The following is a 14558-nucleotide window of genomic DNA, read 5'->3' as shown; positions in this document are numbered from 1 at the left end:
CCCTATCCATAGAAATGCGTTTCGTTTCTCCAGAGGTGGGATGTCACGCCAAGCGTTGGTCTGTGCGGGAGATCCGGAATTAGAGATATCGATGGGTTCCAAGATTGGCTATGGATGATACGGAAATTTGAACTACATGTGAACTACATATATATATATATACAATTGGATCATAACCTATTGATATTGAGATAACATGTATGTATGTATCTGACCTATTTTGAACCACGATTAGCACATTGGCACAAGAAGAAACAATAAATCCCGATAAGACATAAACTCCAGTTCAGAAGGCGAGAAGATATAAATATGCTGGTGTTTGCAGGCATAGCATAACAGCGGGCAAAACGCGTTTTGCTACTATGGCCCCAGCGTGTTCATCCTCGGAGCGAACAGAATAAAAAGAAGGAAAGCAAACGGAAAACTCACATGTACATACGACACCTCGAACCTTTTGTCCTGTCATCGAAAAAAAATACACCCAGAACGCCATGCTATCATGCGCTAGATCACTCAGGCTGTGTAAAAAGTCAGTATACCACTCTCAAAGACCAGTCGAACAAGTAAAACATAGAAAACCTACTCGAATCTTGCCCTTCCGAGCCTTAATCTCCGCCAACTTCTTCTTATCCTCATCAAAGCGTCTAAGCATTTGATTCTGTCTCTCCTTCCTCTTCTCCCTAGACTGGAATCGGTAGAAGTCCTCTAATCCAACACCCTTCTTCTTCTGCTTCTCGACAAGCTCCCTCATCTCATCCTCACGCGCCACAGAATTCAACTTCGGTCCATGCGAAACGGTAACGAATCCATCCTCATCCGGCACAGCAAGACGCTTATGATCCTCGCGCTTGCGCGTCTCAGCCACCTGTGTGAACGTAGTCATGAATTCATTCACCGTGCGCAGCAATGTCCCCCGATCAGGGTACTGCATGCGCTCGTGTGCGACGTATCGGTTCAGCCCAAGTACAGGGATGCGGTCTGTCGGCAGGCCCTCGCCCCATACAATGGTGGTGCCGCGCTTGGAGGCCTTGGTGGCAGCTTTCAGACTAGATTCCATGCTGGGCTTGTCGGCGAAGATGACGATTGCGTGGGCGCCACTCTTTTGAAGTTTGCGGTCCCAGGTTGATGGAAGAGTGATTTCATCTAGGTGGCGTTCGAAGTCGTCGGCGGTTACGCGCTTGCGCTTCTTTTTGGATTGACTTAGGTTTGTTTCTGTGGTTGTTGCCGCCGCGCGCTTTTTGTTTTGCACATCTTCGAATTGGACTCTTTCCACACGGCCAGAGGCAAGTTGGGTGCCGAAGAGGTGGCGGAGGTGGGCTTCTGTGGTGTCGATTGGGACGTTGACGATGAAGAGGGAGCGGGTAGAATCTGGGTCTGGGATTCTGGGCTCGTGTGGTCGGAGGTAGAGGTAATGTGTCGCGGGAGTTGGGAAGAGGGGTGTTGTTGGGAGTTGCACCGGTAGGATGGCGTACCCTTCTACCTGCACGGACTCGACCTTCATTTTGAATGGAGGTTTGATTCCTGGATTGTTGCGTTGATCGAGCTCAACTTTTTCTGCAGATTTGCTCTTGGCACAGAATTTTGCCGGGGGTGTCAGAGCGGCGGTGTAAGCGGTGAACTCCCTAGTTAGGGCTTCGACTATGTACATAACATGAACTCTTTAGCATTCTAACCTATTATCTATGATATAAATTGATTAATGGTATAAAACTATCGCAGCATGGACCTGATGCATCATGAATATCGTGATTGCAGAGCATTTCCCTCGACATCGATGGACCGTCTCAACCGCACCACCATCTTCAAGCCTTATCAGGATCATTGATCCCGCCATTGGTAATAACATAGATTGCTTCTCGTTCAGCGCAGTCTTAAAATAAGTTAGAACAGTGATAAAGCCCGAGATATATCTCAGTACTCACCAGGAGAATCCTGGATCTTCGCAACACGCTCATCACCACGACCCTTCCGAAGGAGCACACGAGTAGTGGAAGCATGAGCAAGCACATGTCCACCAACTGGCTTGCGGCCATCAGCTCCGGAAAATAGCGCACTGGCACCAGGATCACTCTGAACCTGGTTTGTCTAAACCAAAGCGTGAGCTACAACACCTCGAAACACAAGATGGCACTCACCATCAAGACACAGACATTGAACTCTGCAAGTCCAATAAAATTAGCCAAAGCAACTAGAAAAATACACAGGACAATAAATCTCACCTTCAGCCATATGTGCCAGCTTCATCAAAAACTGATTCAACTTCTGCTGCCGATCCGCCAACTCCCCACGCCCACAATAATCAACCCGAAAACAGTTCATGATACTGTCGATAACAAGCAACCGATACTCGCCACCCGCAAAAGCCTGAGAAAGTGTATTCAGCAGCTCGAGCTGGTGCTCGCTGTTCAGCGCGCGCGCGTAGGAGATATTCTCCTGTGCCGTGTCGGGTTCAATTCCGAACCGTTCGGCGATTTGAGCAATGCGTTCGGGCCGGAACGTACCCTCTGTGTCGATGTAGGCGACTCTGCCAGCTGCCCCGCCTGCTTCTTTGGGTAGTTGAGCAACTACTGACATCGTGTGTGAAAGTTGTGTTTTGCCACAGCGGAATTCGCCGAAGACTTCGCTGATGCTCATGCTTTGGAAGCCGCTGACGCGGTGTTAAATGGTTTCTACTGGTGACTTTGGTGTTTGGAATCGGTTATATTGTGTACTTACCCGTTGAGGATCGAGTCGAACTGCTTGCTACCGGTAGATATACGGACAACTTTCTTGCGTTGGTGGTGGAGTTCCATGGCTGTGATAAAGCCCGAGGCTGTAGGGAGGCATTTCTGAATCGCTTCTTTGACCTTTTCCACCTTAACTTCGCTGAATCCTTTGATTTTCAAGAGGGTCTTTCGGGTGGCGCCGTGGACAGACTGGGTGAGTGGTTAGTTTTGGTGGGAGATGGCATGGGCTTAGAGTATGTTCGGAGATGAGGTCGGGTGTTGAGGCACTGACAGCAATAGTGTAGAATCCATTGGCTTTCAGCTTGGTGATGTCTGCTGCGCCAATGCCATGGGCTTGGATGCCGTCGATGTCCAGAATGAAATTCTGCAATTATAGAATATTTACTCTGATTAGATTGGTAGTTCCAAGATGGGCATGGGGATGGGGGTCTACTGTACCTCTTCATCGCCGAATTCACCACTTCCAACCGAACCTGGCATCTTGGTGGGATCAATTGGAGATGGCTACGTGAAGGTGAATGATGGGGGAGAGCTGTAGAGTGAACAAGAGATGTGAAGGGGAGACTCGACCTGAGTGTTCAAGGTCACGGGTTCAGACTGCTACTAAGCACACCACATCTGTACGTGCAGTGGACTACAAGAAACAAGATGATTGAGATATTTCTTTTTTAGACTCTCGAAATTTTCTCAGGACTCCATCTGGAAGTCCTTCTTTCCAGTTGCAACGGTCCCCGAATCCAATTCCACTCAGCTTCAACATATCCTCTCATTGCCACACTTCATCTCGTTCTCTCCTTGGTCCCATTCGGGAAAACCGCAACCAAGAGTCGATTGAAAACCAAGAAAGATAATCCATGAGAATAGACAGACGCCAATCAATCGTACTTGAGAAAGTCAAGTCGAGGGTCACTCAGCGAAAAACAAGACCGAAAAGAACTTTTTCTGTTTGTTCGTCGTATACATGATAGGGGGGATAAAAGAAATAAGATAAAAAAAAAAAAAAGAACAAGTTCAAAAATGGGAGGGAAAAAAGGGAAATCAAAAGTTGTTTTGTTTTTTCAGGTCTAGAACCAGACCCGTTCCCCAAATCGGAGGGCGTGATTTAAATATATGCAAAGGAAGAAATGGCGGAGAGGTTTAGGGAAAAGTGACCGTATAGAATCAAGGAAGAAAAGGAACTCCAGGCATTCCTCCAAGGGCGGATGCACGGTGGAGAGAGACAGGGCCCGAACACACTTAAGCGACGGCGGTAGTAGGAGCCGCAGCAGGGACAGTGTTAGCCTCAGTGGCAGTCTCAACAGCGACGACAGTAGGGGCAGCCGCGACAACGGGGGCGGTGGTAACGGGAACAGCCTCGACAGCAGCAACAGGAGCAGCAGCACCATCGTTGGTAGGACAGTCGCGGGAAATGTGGCCAGCCTGGGCGCACTTGTAGCAGACCTTACCGGCGGAGCTGAGGGGACCGCCGTTGGGCGCGGTGCAGTCACGCGAGATGTGGCCGAGCTTGCCGCAGGCGTAGCACTTCATAGCCTGAGCCTGGCAGTCACGAGCGAAGTGGTTAGGGCCACCACACTTGTAGCAAGTAGCAGCACGGGGGTAACCGCTGAATCCACCGCGGAAACCACCCTGGAAACCACCGCGAGCACCACCGGCGCCGCGGCCAGCGGCGGGACCGGTAGGGGGAGCACCAGCTCCGGCAGCAGGGGGGTTGGTGCAATTACGCTATAGTAGGGTTTAGTGACTACTTCGAAGGGTCAAGTCCTGGGCTTGAGGGTTAGAACTTACGGCAAGGTGGCCGGGCTGGCTGCAGTTGTAGCAGCGGCCGTTGGCACCACCGTTCAGGCGCAGGGTGGGGCAGTCAGCCTGGACGTGGCCGAGACCCTGGCAGTTGTAGCACTGCTTGGCTGGATGAGGTTAGCGGCCTAGAATGGCGAGAGATGATATTGAGTGATCGCTTACTTTCAGTGGTACGGGGCAGAGGGCAGGCGCTGGACTCGTGGCCTATATGATAAGTTAGAAGCTTGCTCTAAGTACTATGACTCAAGATCGAACATACCGGGTTGCTTGCCTGTAAGACGAGATAAATTAGCATTGTGAAAAAACAAGAGTATGAGCTCTCGGGGAGATGTTTACGCACAGTTGTAGCAGAGACGCTCAGTGGAAGAGCAGACCTCTACCGAGGAATTAGTTTGACCCCGGGTAACCAAGCTTCCAGCTATACTAACCAGCATAGTGGCCGATAGTGCCACACTTGTAGCATGCGCGACGAGACAACATCATTCTGGCGGTAATCTATTCATCGCGAGTCAGCCCGGTGCTGGGGTTATGGTGTATAGCTCCGTCGATAAGCAGCGTCTTCCCCTCCATTGCTGGGATTGTCGAATTGGAATTGTATGATAATCATGCTTCATCTGGTCTTTTTTGCAGATCTGGTGTATATATCCGACGTTATCCGAGTCGAGCACAATCGCATTCGTTGCATTCGTTGCATTCGTTGGGGTCCCAAAAATTGCAAGCGAAAGAGGGGAAGACGTAGATCGGCGGGGGGAGGAGCACGAGCTCGAACGGCGAAACACGAAACACCCTTTCTCACTCACCCTCACAGTAATTCTTCAAATCCTTGTCAAATTCTATCCTTTTGGTCAGCTTGAGAACCTTTGGAGAAAAGGCACGTTCTGACAGCCCACTCGAGAAAAAAAAAGTGGGACACACGAGGGGGAACCACACAGAAAAAAAAAAAGCAAAAAAAGAACGAAAGAAGAAATAGAACTTACAACTCTCAACAACTTCAATAACCTCTTCTCAACAGCTCCAACTTCTTTTTAATAAGAGAATGCACACAAAGAAGGGAGGAAAAGGTAGAAAAAGGACAAACTCGTCAAACGGCTTTAGCTCCCGGGCTTTTCCGTATTGCGTAAGGCGTTTATTTACTTATAATATCTTGTATGCAGAGTACCTATACAACATAGGTAGTACGGAGTGTATATATTATATATATTATATTCTGTATTCTGTATTCTACGTGGTATAATTTATATATGCTTCAATTCTTGAGTATTCTCAATATTTTGAATACTCTACTAGAATTCCACGACCCCTACATTCTTACAAGTAGATCCATTCTCCAAAAAAAAAAAAAAAGAAAGTGTCACAATGCAATTCATTTCTTCGTTCCAAAGAGATCTCCGCGAGATCCGACTGGTTAGCCCATCTTAATCTACTCTTCCCGCTCCAGGATGGCCGGGGCCTTAATTTCCCGTCCCTTGAGGAATTCCAGGTTTTCACCGCCCTGTCATACATGTTAGTTGAGATCGACGGGACGAGATAGTGAGAGACATACGTAGCTGATCAGAGGAGAAACTTCGACCCCAACGGCCTCGCCATCAGTAATAACAATACCACCAGCAGCCTCAACCCATCGCTGACCTTGGGCCATGATATCCGCACGGCTGGTATCAGGATCGTCCTCACCAGTACCGCGGGCGTTCTTCAAAGGCGAGAACTCGTCGTGACGGTGCACCTCAAGGGTAGCGAACTTCTCTAGGGGAGTCATCGGGAACACATCGAAGACGAACTGCTCCAGCTTGATGCCGTTAGGCTTCTCAGGCTTGACAATGTTACCAGTCTCGATATCGACACAGGCGATCTTCTTGCGCGCCACGTGGTGGGGGAGCTGGTGAGCCCAATTCTCGATCGACTCAAGGAACTGGAAGGAGTAATAGTGGTTGACGATGTTGGCGGCACGGTACTTGAGGACATCGGGCTGCTTGGGATCCTTAGCCTCGGCAGTCTCTTGGTCAATCTCAGAGTATTCGACCACGTCGGGCTTGCCGTTCTTCAACAGGATCAGGCCTACGGACTCGGTGGCGTTGCGCTTGCGCACCACCTTGGTCGCGATGTCGACATTCTTTGAGGCTGCAAAGCCAATAAAGACCGGGTCAGCTACCTTGACAAGGCAGTTGTCCACCCCGTAGAGGTGGATGTGCTTGATGCCACGGCGACGCATGTCCTCTCGCACACCGGAGACCACGAGGGCCTGGTAGATGCCACCGTTTCCATCAGGAGCCACGGCGGCCTATGTTCAGGGTCAACAAAGCTCTTTCTACATGTGTTTTGAGCTACGCCCGTATATATTACATACCTTGCCCTTGCTCTCGAGCAGAATCTTGCCATCGTTGGAGATACAAGGCAGAACACCCTGCTCGAAGACCATAACATTGTTCTTGTCGAGACCGAAGTAGTTGTTCTTCTCAAAGAACTCCTCCGTGGGTTTGCGTGTAGGCCCACTCGTCATGACGTACCAGGGAATGGCTACGTTCTGATCACCGATGAGAGACTGTAGCTTGGCGATACGCTGAGCCTGCAGCTGGAATAGCGATTTCTCGCTCAATAGGCCAATGTCAAAGCAGCCCTTGGGAGCAGAACTGCCGAGCCGGGTACCCTGCCCACCAGCCATCAAGACAACGGCCACCTTATTTGCTGCCACTTCCTTCAGGCCAGCTTCATACCATTTCTGGATATCTGATGGGTCGGAGTCAAGGATGGAGGCTGTGGCGGCTTCGGGGAGGGGCTCGAGAGTCACAGTCCCTTGCTCAGCTGGAGGAGGGTTGAGAGCCTTGTCTGCCAGCTCGTTGATCCGAGTGGGGTCAAAGTTGGACAGCTGGTGGAAGAGCTGTGACTTCTCCACGGTGGTCAATTGGTCAACGAAGGCGAAGACATGTCCTTGTCCGGCGTCTGTGTATTTCTTTTGTAGTGTTTGGAACTCCTCAGCTGAGGGTTCACGGGGAACCTCTGACGTGGTGCCCTGGAGTTTTCCAAGAACGTTGGAGACAGCATCTTTGATAACGCTTGCCATTTTGGATGTGGATATTTCTTGAGACGAGAAAGAAAAGAAGAGAGATAAATTGGGAGGAGGAGAAGAAAAGTAGAGAGGAAGGAGAAAAAGTAAATAAAAAAAAAGGAAGCGTGGGGTGAAGCTCAAGCTGATTAAGTAGGTAAGTACTTAGGTACACTGGGCACCGTACCCCGGCCTTATAACACCCCGTGGACGGTAAAAGTGCTCCAGTTTGCTAATATATCTCACACTATTTGGAATCTAGTGGGCTCCAGTTTATTTTTAGGGATCTGCAGAGGCGAATAATAGCGAGCTGTCCATACAAGAAAGTCGCTAGCGAGCGCCATCTGAGACCTGCCCACTTGGAAAATTATTACGCTAGTCATAGCGGGGCCTTGGCCTGTTGCCAGGGGGGCGAAGTTGAGTGGATATTTCCAAGGTTATTCACGGACTTCGTATTTATTTGTAGAATAGGGGATAGTATTTTGAATTCTATCTTCGATCACGATTATTGTAACGGCCTTCCTTGCGTGAATCTCTTCGTGGACTCCGACTATACGATCGACGACGGTATCGATCCCGTTCATCTCGACGGGGGCTTCGGCTCCCTCGATCTCGACCAGGAACGCGAGTACGATCCGACGGAGGCCCCCGCGGAGCCTCGCGGATTGGAGCTGGAGCGCCCCTTTTCTTGTTCTTGTCAAACATCATCCGGTACCTAGAATCATCCTCACTTGGAGGCGCGTCGTCCAGCTCTCGGTACTGGCGTTTCGCTTCAAGATCTGCAACACCACCAAATCCGCCTCTCTGTCGGCGCTTGGTGACAGTGGAATTGCGCCAGCTTTCAGATAACTTGGATACCTGAGATGGATTAGCATATTGGTCTAGACAATAGGGACAAGAAGCTCCTACACTCTGTGAGAAATCTACATGGATCCGATGGTCATCGATTAAGACACCTTGCATCTTGAAATAGGCCTGCTCACAGTCCTTCTGTTCCTCGAATTCAATAAATGCATATTGTAGACTGTCACCGGTGCGCTTGTCTCGAATGACTTCGCAAGACAAGATCGTTCCAAAGCGGCTGAAAATAAGATTTAGATCCTCATCTAGCATTGGTTAGCACAATCTCACAGTTTCGTGGGGGAATGCGCGACAAACCTTGTGTGACCGGGTTGAGCTTGCAAACGAAAAGAATATTCTCTGGCGGCTTGACGTCAGCGAACGGCAGGTCTCCCACCATTTCCAATGTTAGCGCCTGCGCGCGAGCCTCACGCTCGCGACGCAGCTTGTCCATAGCCTCTTCATCCATATCATCATCCAAGTCCTCATCGTCCGCGATTCTGACCGTGGCCAATTGGGCTTTGGAGGGTACCGGGCTTTCAGGTGGTTCAACCAAATTTGGCGGGTCATCGAAGGGATCGTCAAGGACAGTCGTATGACGAATGCGAATATCCTTCAGTGGTCGACCTCGGTCGTCAATAAAGGAATCATTGATTTTCTCCAGGACATCGAAGCCCTCAACGACCTTGCCGAAAATCACGGCCTTTCCATCTAAATAATCCAGATTGTCTCCAAGTGTAATGATGAATTGACTGGCGGCTAATCGTTGGTCGGGATCGTTCTTAGCCGGTACCGTCGCCATGCTCACCGTGCCGCGTTCCAAGTGTTTCAACTTGTGCGATACCTGGAGGGGAAATGTTCGTTTCGACGGTCCGTCCAGCAGACCCCATACTGAAGATCCTCCATCGCTCTCGGGTACATCAGGGCCGAGCGGGTCGCCAGTCTGGAAGGTGAAGTTCTTTTGGACACTGTGGATGGGCGAGAAATTGTAGTACTTGAGCTTGCATAGCTTCAAGAAGCTAGAAGCACACAAAATGAGCTTAGTTTCAGGTTTCAGCAGACTGGGGAAAGCCAAGGAATGGAGCCACTCACTTGTCACACGCCTTGGGTGCATCGTCGACCAACAAGTCAATTACAATGTCGCCCAGGGAGGTCTCTAAAAGCGCGCTCATGGCGGGGAATCGGGTCGCGGGAAAGACGCCGAATTAGGCGCTTGGACGACCTTGGAAGAGAAACTAATTTGGTAATAGGTGAGTACTCTGTAGAGACTGAGACAGAGACAGAGAGAGTGTGAATGTAAAAAGTCCGAGAAATGCGAAATGCAGAAGAAGATCGCCGGAGCTTCGACCAATGACCGCCCGCGGGGATCTCCAACCGGAGAGAATCTGAGCCTCTCGCAGTGTTTTCTTTCTTCTTTCCTTTTATTTTCCTTACTAGTATGTCCCCCTATTTTTACACACTTTTTTTATTCTCCCACGAATCCGATGGGTACGTGCTGCGCAACAGCTCTAGCTCCGGATGATCGACCCGGGAGACTTGTGAAACGGTGCTTGTCAATCGAGCGGCATATCTTCCGAATGTCCCCGTTGGACATAATATGGACATAACCTTACGCTTTTGAGATCAATATGCAGCGGATCTTATTAAGGGCCTTGATCGACCCTGGGATTCCAAGTTTGAACTGTTTGTGTGCTTATATCCCTCATGCAGCCGCGGCCCCAGCCAAAAGAAGTATCTCTTCTTAGCAGACAGTTCGAGAGTGATTGTTGCTGTCAATCCTTGCCCAAGCCACACTCTGTTGTACTGTTTCGCCTTTTCTCTCCTTCCCCACTAAAGATCATGTCAACCGTATCGCTTCCACGGGAAGTACACGGTCCTCCTATGCTAGAACACAATCTTTCCCCGTGAGCTGTTCCACAGCAGAGACGTTGGGAAGGGGAAACGGGCGGCCTCCTGCAGCAGGATCCAACGGGTATCATCACCACCACACCTTAACTTCTTGGAAAAGAGCCACACACGTGGGATGGGAGATGATCGATCCTGGATCAGCCTCTTGCCTCCAAGGTTGACCTCCCGGCTTCTCAATCTGGGTAAGCTCTGGTCAGCAACCAGGGGATGCCTCCACCGTATCGTCTGCAACAAAAGCCAGTCTCAATCTCAACATGTGTTCCTGGCGAGTCAACTCAGAGTCAGCTGGCGTAGCCTTCAGGGCTTGTTTCTCCTGACTCTTCTCAATTCCTACTTCCCCCCGGATGTCGTGCATCGTCAAACCTTGAATTGCACGGAGACTTGTCTAAATAACTGTTAGAGACTCCATGGGGTCTAGATTTTTATTTGAAACCCGGACTTTGATTGCCTTCCCCACTGTGCTGGTCTCTTTTTTCTTTATCTCTCTTTCTATGTGTCTCGTATCCTGACACTGGATATCTTAAACCATGATGAGTATATTGGAATGAGAATTATACTAATATTGGAGAAACTCTTCTAATTATTTTGCCCTATATCATAATGTAACGCGAAACCACTTCACATTAGCCTCAAGCAATGTGTGAACCTTGTAAGTATCCCAGAAGTTCATGCATCTCGGTCGCCTCTAAGTTTCCCCTTTTAGCCTCTAGCGTCGATGATCAAGATCTGGTATAAGACGTCACAAGAGTACATTGCGTAAGTAGTGAATATCCCTCTCTCATTTTATGGACATGATTTTGCTTTTTTTTCCATTTCGATCTAGCTGCTTATCGGAAGCGCTAAAGAACACACCCATGTCGCTGATCAGCCCTTTAGACCGTTGATCCCTGGAGGGCTTTTTAGGGCTTTCCGTAGAGCGCGCTTGGCTTGGGGAAGTTAACTCGTGCGCTTGTCAAAGTGACAGGTGTCATGAGAGAATTTCCTATATTTTCTTTTTTTTCTCTTCTCTTTCTCTATTGAGACATTTGAAGCATCCTGAGACAGGCGTTTGTTTTATTTTTTTTCTTCTTTTCTCCATCTCTTTGGAAGACCGTGCGTTTGCAAGATGACTTATGTTCCAGACCTCGAGGAAGTTCGGACTATTTTGACACAACTATACACTATCGAGCAAACATTGTTCACGGACGTCGGACATACTCCCCCGCGGATCGTCTGCAAACAGTAGGTCGGCAGTTGCCCGTTTTCTCTATCTAGATCTTGAGATACACCAAGTTCTTGATATTGCTTCATAAAAAGGAAAAAACTGCCTTCAAATCGGCTGAAACACTACCTACCAGAGACTCCCTCTCTCTCTCCTGTTCTCGTCATGGCTATAAGGTGTCCGTGTGACGTTACGTTGTGAAACATCTTTTTTATTAAAAAAAATGCATTTTCTGTCTTTCATATATACAGTATTGGGGGGGGGGGGGGGGGGGGGGGCAACTGGGGGAATTTGGGTATGCGGAACATTGCATATCATTTCCCCTTGGAAAAAAAAAAACTAGAAAATAATTACGAAACAGTAAAAAATAAGAATACAAATAAGAAATAAGAAATAAAAAGAAGAGGGCCAAAAAAAAAAAGAAAGGAAAGCCAGGTCCAGGCTACTTTTAGCCTATGTACTGTGTATGTCTTCTCTCCCCAGATCTAAACACATATAATAAAAAGATAGAAAACAAAAAAAAGCAGGGGGCAAAAATATCGCATCATCTCTATATATTTTTATAAAAAAAAAGGAAGGCAATCAATCACACCGATTGTTACCAAAACATGGCTTAAATCTAGCCCTATTTCCCAGAGACATCTTTCATCTTCTACTTTCTTCTTCTCATGAACATTGACTTATAGCCATTCATAGCTTCCTTTTGGATTTCTACTTTGCTGAGTGAAACTATCCGGTTGTTCTTTGCAACTATCATGGATCAATACGACAATCTGTCTGGACTAGATCAAGCCAGGCATAATTCAACCATTTCTATGGCTCGTTCAATGCGCGTGGTCAAGCAAGAGCGCAGTCTTGTTGTAGAGCGAGATGAAAAGCCGCGGAAACAGAGAAAGCGAGCCCTAGTCGCAGTAAGTACACTCTTCATCGTGACATCTTGGTCACGCGGCGATTTCTAACCTCCACTAGTGCAATCGATGCCGGAAGAGAAAAATCAAGTGTAATGGTGATCTTAACACTGGCCTGGCTTGCTCCAGCTGCCGTAGTGTTGGAGCCACCGAATGTCAGTACATACGAGTAAGTCTGAGTCTATAATATCTACAGCGTGGAAGAGTCACACTAACCTAGATTCCTTTTGCTCAGGTCAACTCTTTGGCCCCCGAAGACGCTGCTAGAGAAGCAGCCAGACTTTATGCAAATAAGGGCCAGGGAAGATCAATCCTCATGGGCTCTCCTCAAATGCGGGCTCCATATCAGCGAGAGGAGTACGAGCTGGATATCCAGTCCAACTTCTCACGGCAACCCGTTGGCATAGACCACTCCTATGATGACCAGTCAGCCAACTACCACGGCCAGACATCGCCAGGGTACATGCTGTCCAGCAATCCTGGAGCAATGCTCGACTATGGCACTACATGGGGCAACCGAGCCTGGGATCTCAACGGCAGACCCAATGGTGAGTTCTTCGAAGAACAAAACAGCAACATGAGCCAAGGTACATATGGCTTTGTTCTCCCAGGCCAAGGCATGTCCGCCGAAATTCCCCAGTCAACAGGAGCCATGACAACGCCATATACCGACGCCGTAGACCGCACCCTCCCTACACCCCCAACCTGGCGAAGCCAACCCCAGCCCCAGCAAAACATCAACCTCTCAACCCTCCCAGATGGCCTCTCAGGCATGACCCTAGCCCCCGATGCAAAGGGCTACTGGAACAGGACAGTTCCAATGGCCACCGTCCCAAGCAACGGTATCTACAATCTCAGCCCATCAGCACGCATCAAGTCAACAGACTCGGACGATGGAACACCCGATCTCGTCTTCGGATACATCCCTATGTCTACTACAAAGGATCCCTCCCCACTTCCACCAGCCTCATCCTCATCCTCCATAGCCTCCTCCGCTGCAAACCCCCCTTACCCAGCCCTAGACACGATAGAGACTACTCTCATGGGTGAGTACAACACGTCTGATGCGCGTGTGGGACGCACATTCTCGCGCGAAAGCGGCGCCGGACAGCGTATGCTCGCACTGACTTCTGATTGCTCGCCCGATGTGTATGGGTATTCCGGCAGTGAGCGCAGGAAGTCCAGGGGTGTTTTCGAGGGTGCTGATGTGCGCTGCTCGGCGCCTACTCTTATTAATGGGTTGCCTTATACGCGTGTGCGCCATGCAGACTCTGCGGTTGGTCTGCCGTATGGCTTTTTGGCTGATAACTTGTCTGATTATGGGCGTTCGGTTGATAGTTTGCATCGTCCTCCCATTTCACCCTTGGGGCACCAGGGGGCGTATTGAGTTCATTTTGGTTGTGGGTTGACATTTGAAAGTCTGTCTGTCTTTTGGTGTCGTTGTATCGAATATTTGGCCGGTTGGATTCTTGGATCCTGATTTTCTGGTCTTCGCTGTTCTCGTGTTTCCACCCCCCCCCCCCCCCCCGGTCGGTCTCTTGCTTGGTTTCTTTCTTTCCCACGAGATGCACAAAAGAGATACCCATATCAAGGCCGTTTACATCTGCCTTTGTTCTGTCAATGTAATGTCTTTCTCATGTCTGTCTGTTTTTGTTCATCATCTTAGTCTTTTCTGTGTTTTTATTCTGCTCGGTTTTGATTTATTCTTTCATCTTTTCTTGTCTGCTTATGTTCATCCAAAAGAGAAAAAGAAATCCAATGGACGAAGCCCATTCTAGCACACCCGTCCAAGATTACTCCCTAATACCCAGAGTGGCTTTATACAGGGATTCATATCTGTTTATGTCTTATTTGAAATATATGCTTTTTTTTTCATGCTATGTGTCTAGTCTTTGGTGGAATATCTTATTTTCTGTTGTTACTATGAAGCGCTCTCTGGTCTGTCTATGGTGATAATATCTCCGCATCATCAACAGATGGCTCCGACGTCCGGGGGAGTTTATTGATTCTAACGATCTGTCTTCTATCCTTCAAAGCGCGAATGGCTCCTTATTTATCTGGCTTATTTGAAAGTAATGTGTTTATCTATTTACTCCATCTTCCCTCGCTCGAGTATTTATCTCTCCCAGCAACAACCA

At 48.8% G+C, this 14558-nt stretch overlaps 6 protein-coding genes across 6 annotated transcripts; 1 reads left to right on the top strand and 5 right to left on the bottom strand.

Moving 5' to 3' along the window:
- Positions 1-509: 509 nt before the first annotated feature.
- N7479_010156 (putative ribosomal small subunit assembly protein) lies at positions 510-1648 on the bottom strand (the record flags this gene model as incomplete). The annotated part of the gene is made up of 2 exons (XM_057257849.1): positions 510-518; positions 584-1648. The coding sequence occupies 2 exons, from the start codon at positions 1646-1648 to the stop codon at positions 510-512; spliced, it is 1074 nt and encodes a 357-aa protein (XP_057105307.1).
- A 154-nt stretch (positions 1649-1802) lies between these two features.
- Positions 1803-3206, bottom strand: N7479_010155 (recombinase DMC1; the record flags this gene model as incomplete). Its single annotated transcript, XM_057257848.1, has 7 exons — positions 1803-1870; positions 1923-2076; positions 2136-2158; positions 2220-2647; positions 2716-2915; positions 2998-3090; positions 3165-3206. The coding sequence occupies 7 exons, from the start codon at positions 3204-3206 to the stop codon at positions 1803-1805; spliced, it is 1008 nt and encodes a 335-aa protein (XP_057105306.1).
- Positions 3207-3962: 756 nt separating this feature from the next.
- On the bottom strand, positions 3963-5006 carry gisB (putative zinc knuckle nucleic acid binding protein; the record flags this gene model as incomplete). Its single annotated transcript, XM_057257847.1, has 6 exons — positions 3963-4448; positions 4512-4630; positions 4686-4727; positions 4783-4794; positions 4864-4899; positions 4952-5006. The coding sequence occupies 6 exons, from the start codon at positions 5004-5006 to the stop codon at positions 3963-3965; spliced, it is 750 nt and encodes a 249-aa protein (XP_057105305.1).
- Positions 5007-5943: 937 nt separating this feature from the next.
- N7479_010153 (UDP-N-acetylglucosamine diphosphorylase) lies at positions 5944-7581 on the bottom strand (the record flags this gene model as incomplete). Its single annotated transcript, XM_057257846.1, has 3 exons — positions 5944-6015; positions 6067-6801; positions 6868-7581. The coding sequence occupies 3 exons, from the start codon at positions 7579-7581 to the stop codon at positions 5944-5946; spliced, it is 1521 nt and encodes a 506-aa protein (XP_057105304.1).
- Positions 7582-8052: 471 nt separating this feature from the next.
- On the bottom strand, positions 8053-9575 carry N7479_010152 (PPIL4 family peptidylprolyl isomerase; the record flags this gene model as incomplete). Its single annotated transcript, XM_057257845.1, has 3 exons — positions 8053-8669; positions 8722-9422; positions 9496-9575. 3 exons carry the CDS (start codon positions 9573-9575, stop codon positions 8053-8055), a joined length of 1398 nt encoding a protein of 465 aa, XP_057105303.1.
- A 2764-nt stretch (positions 9576-12339) lies between these two features.
- Positions 12340-13807, top strand: N7479_010151 (uncharacterized protein; the record flags this gene model as incomplete). The annotated part of the gene is made up of 3 exons (XM_057257844.1): positions 12340-12423; positions 12482-12589; positions 12656-13807. The coding sequence occupies 3 exons, from the start codon at positions 12340-12342 to the stop codon at positions 13805-13807; spliced, it is 1344 nt and encodes a 447-aa protein (XP_057105302.1).
- Between the last annotated feature and the right edge of the window lie 751 nt (positions 13808-14558).

This window comes from Penicillium vulpinum, assembly GCF_028829585.1.
Source record: "Penicillium vulpinum strain IBT 29486 chromosome Unknown utg000004l_segment0_segment0, whole genome shotgun sequence".
Lineage (NCBI taxonomy): Eukaryota > Fungi > Ascomycota > Eurotiomycetes > Eurotiales > Aspergillaceae > Penicillium > Penicillium vulpinum.
The sequence above is the reverse complement of the archived record's forward strand: the minus strand, read 5'-3'. Positions and strand labels throughout refer to the sequence as shown.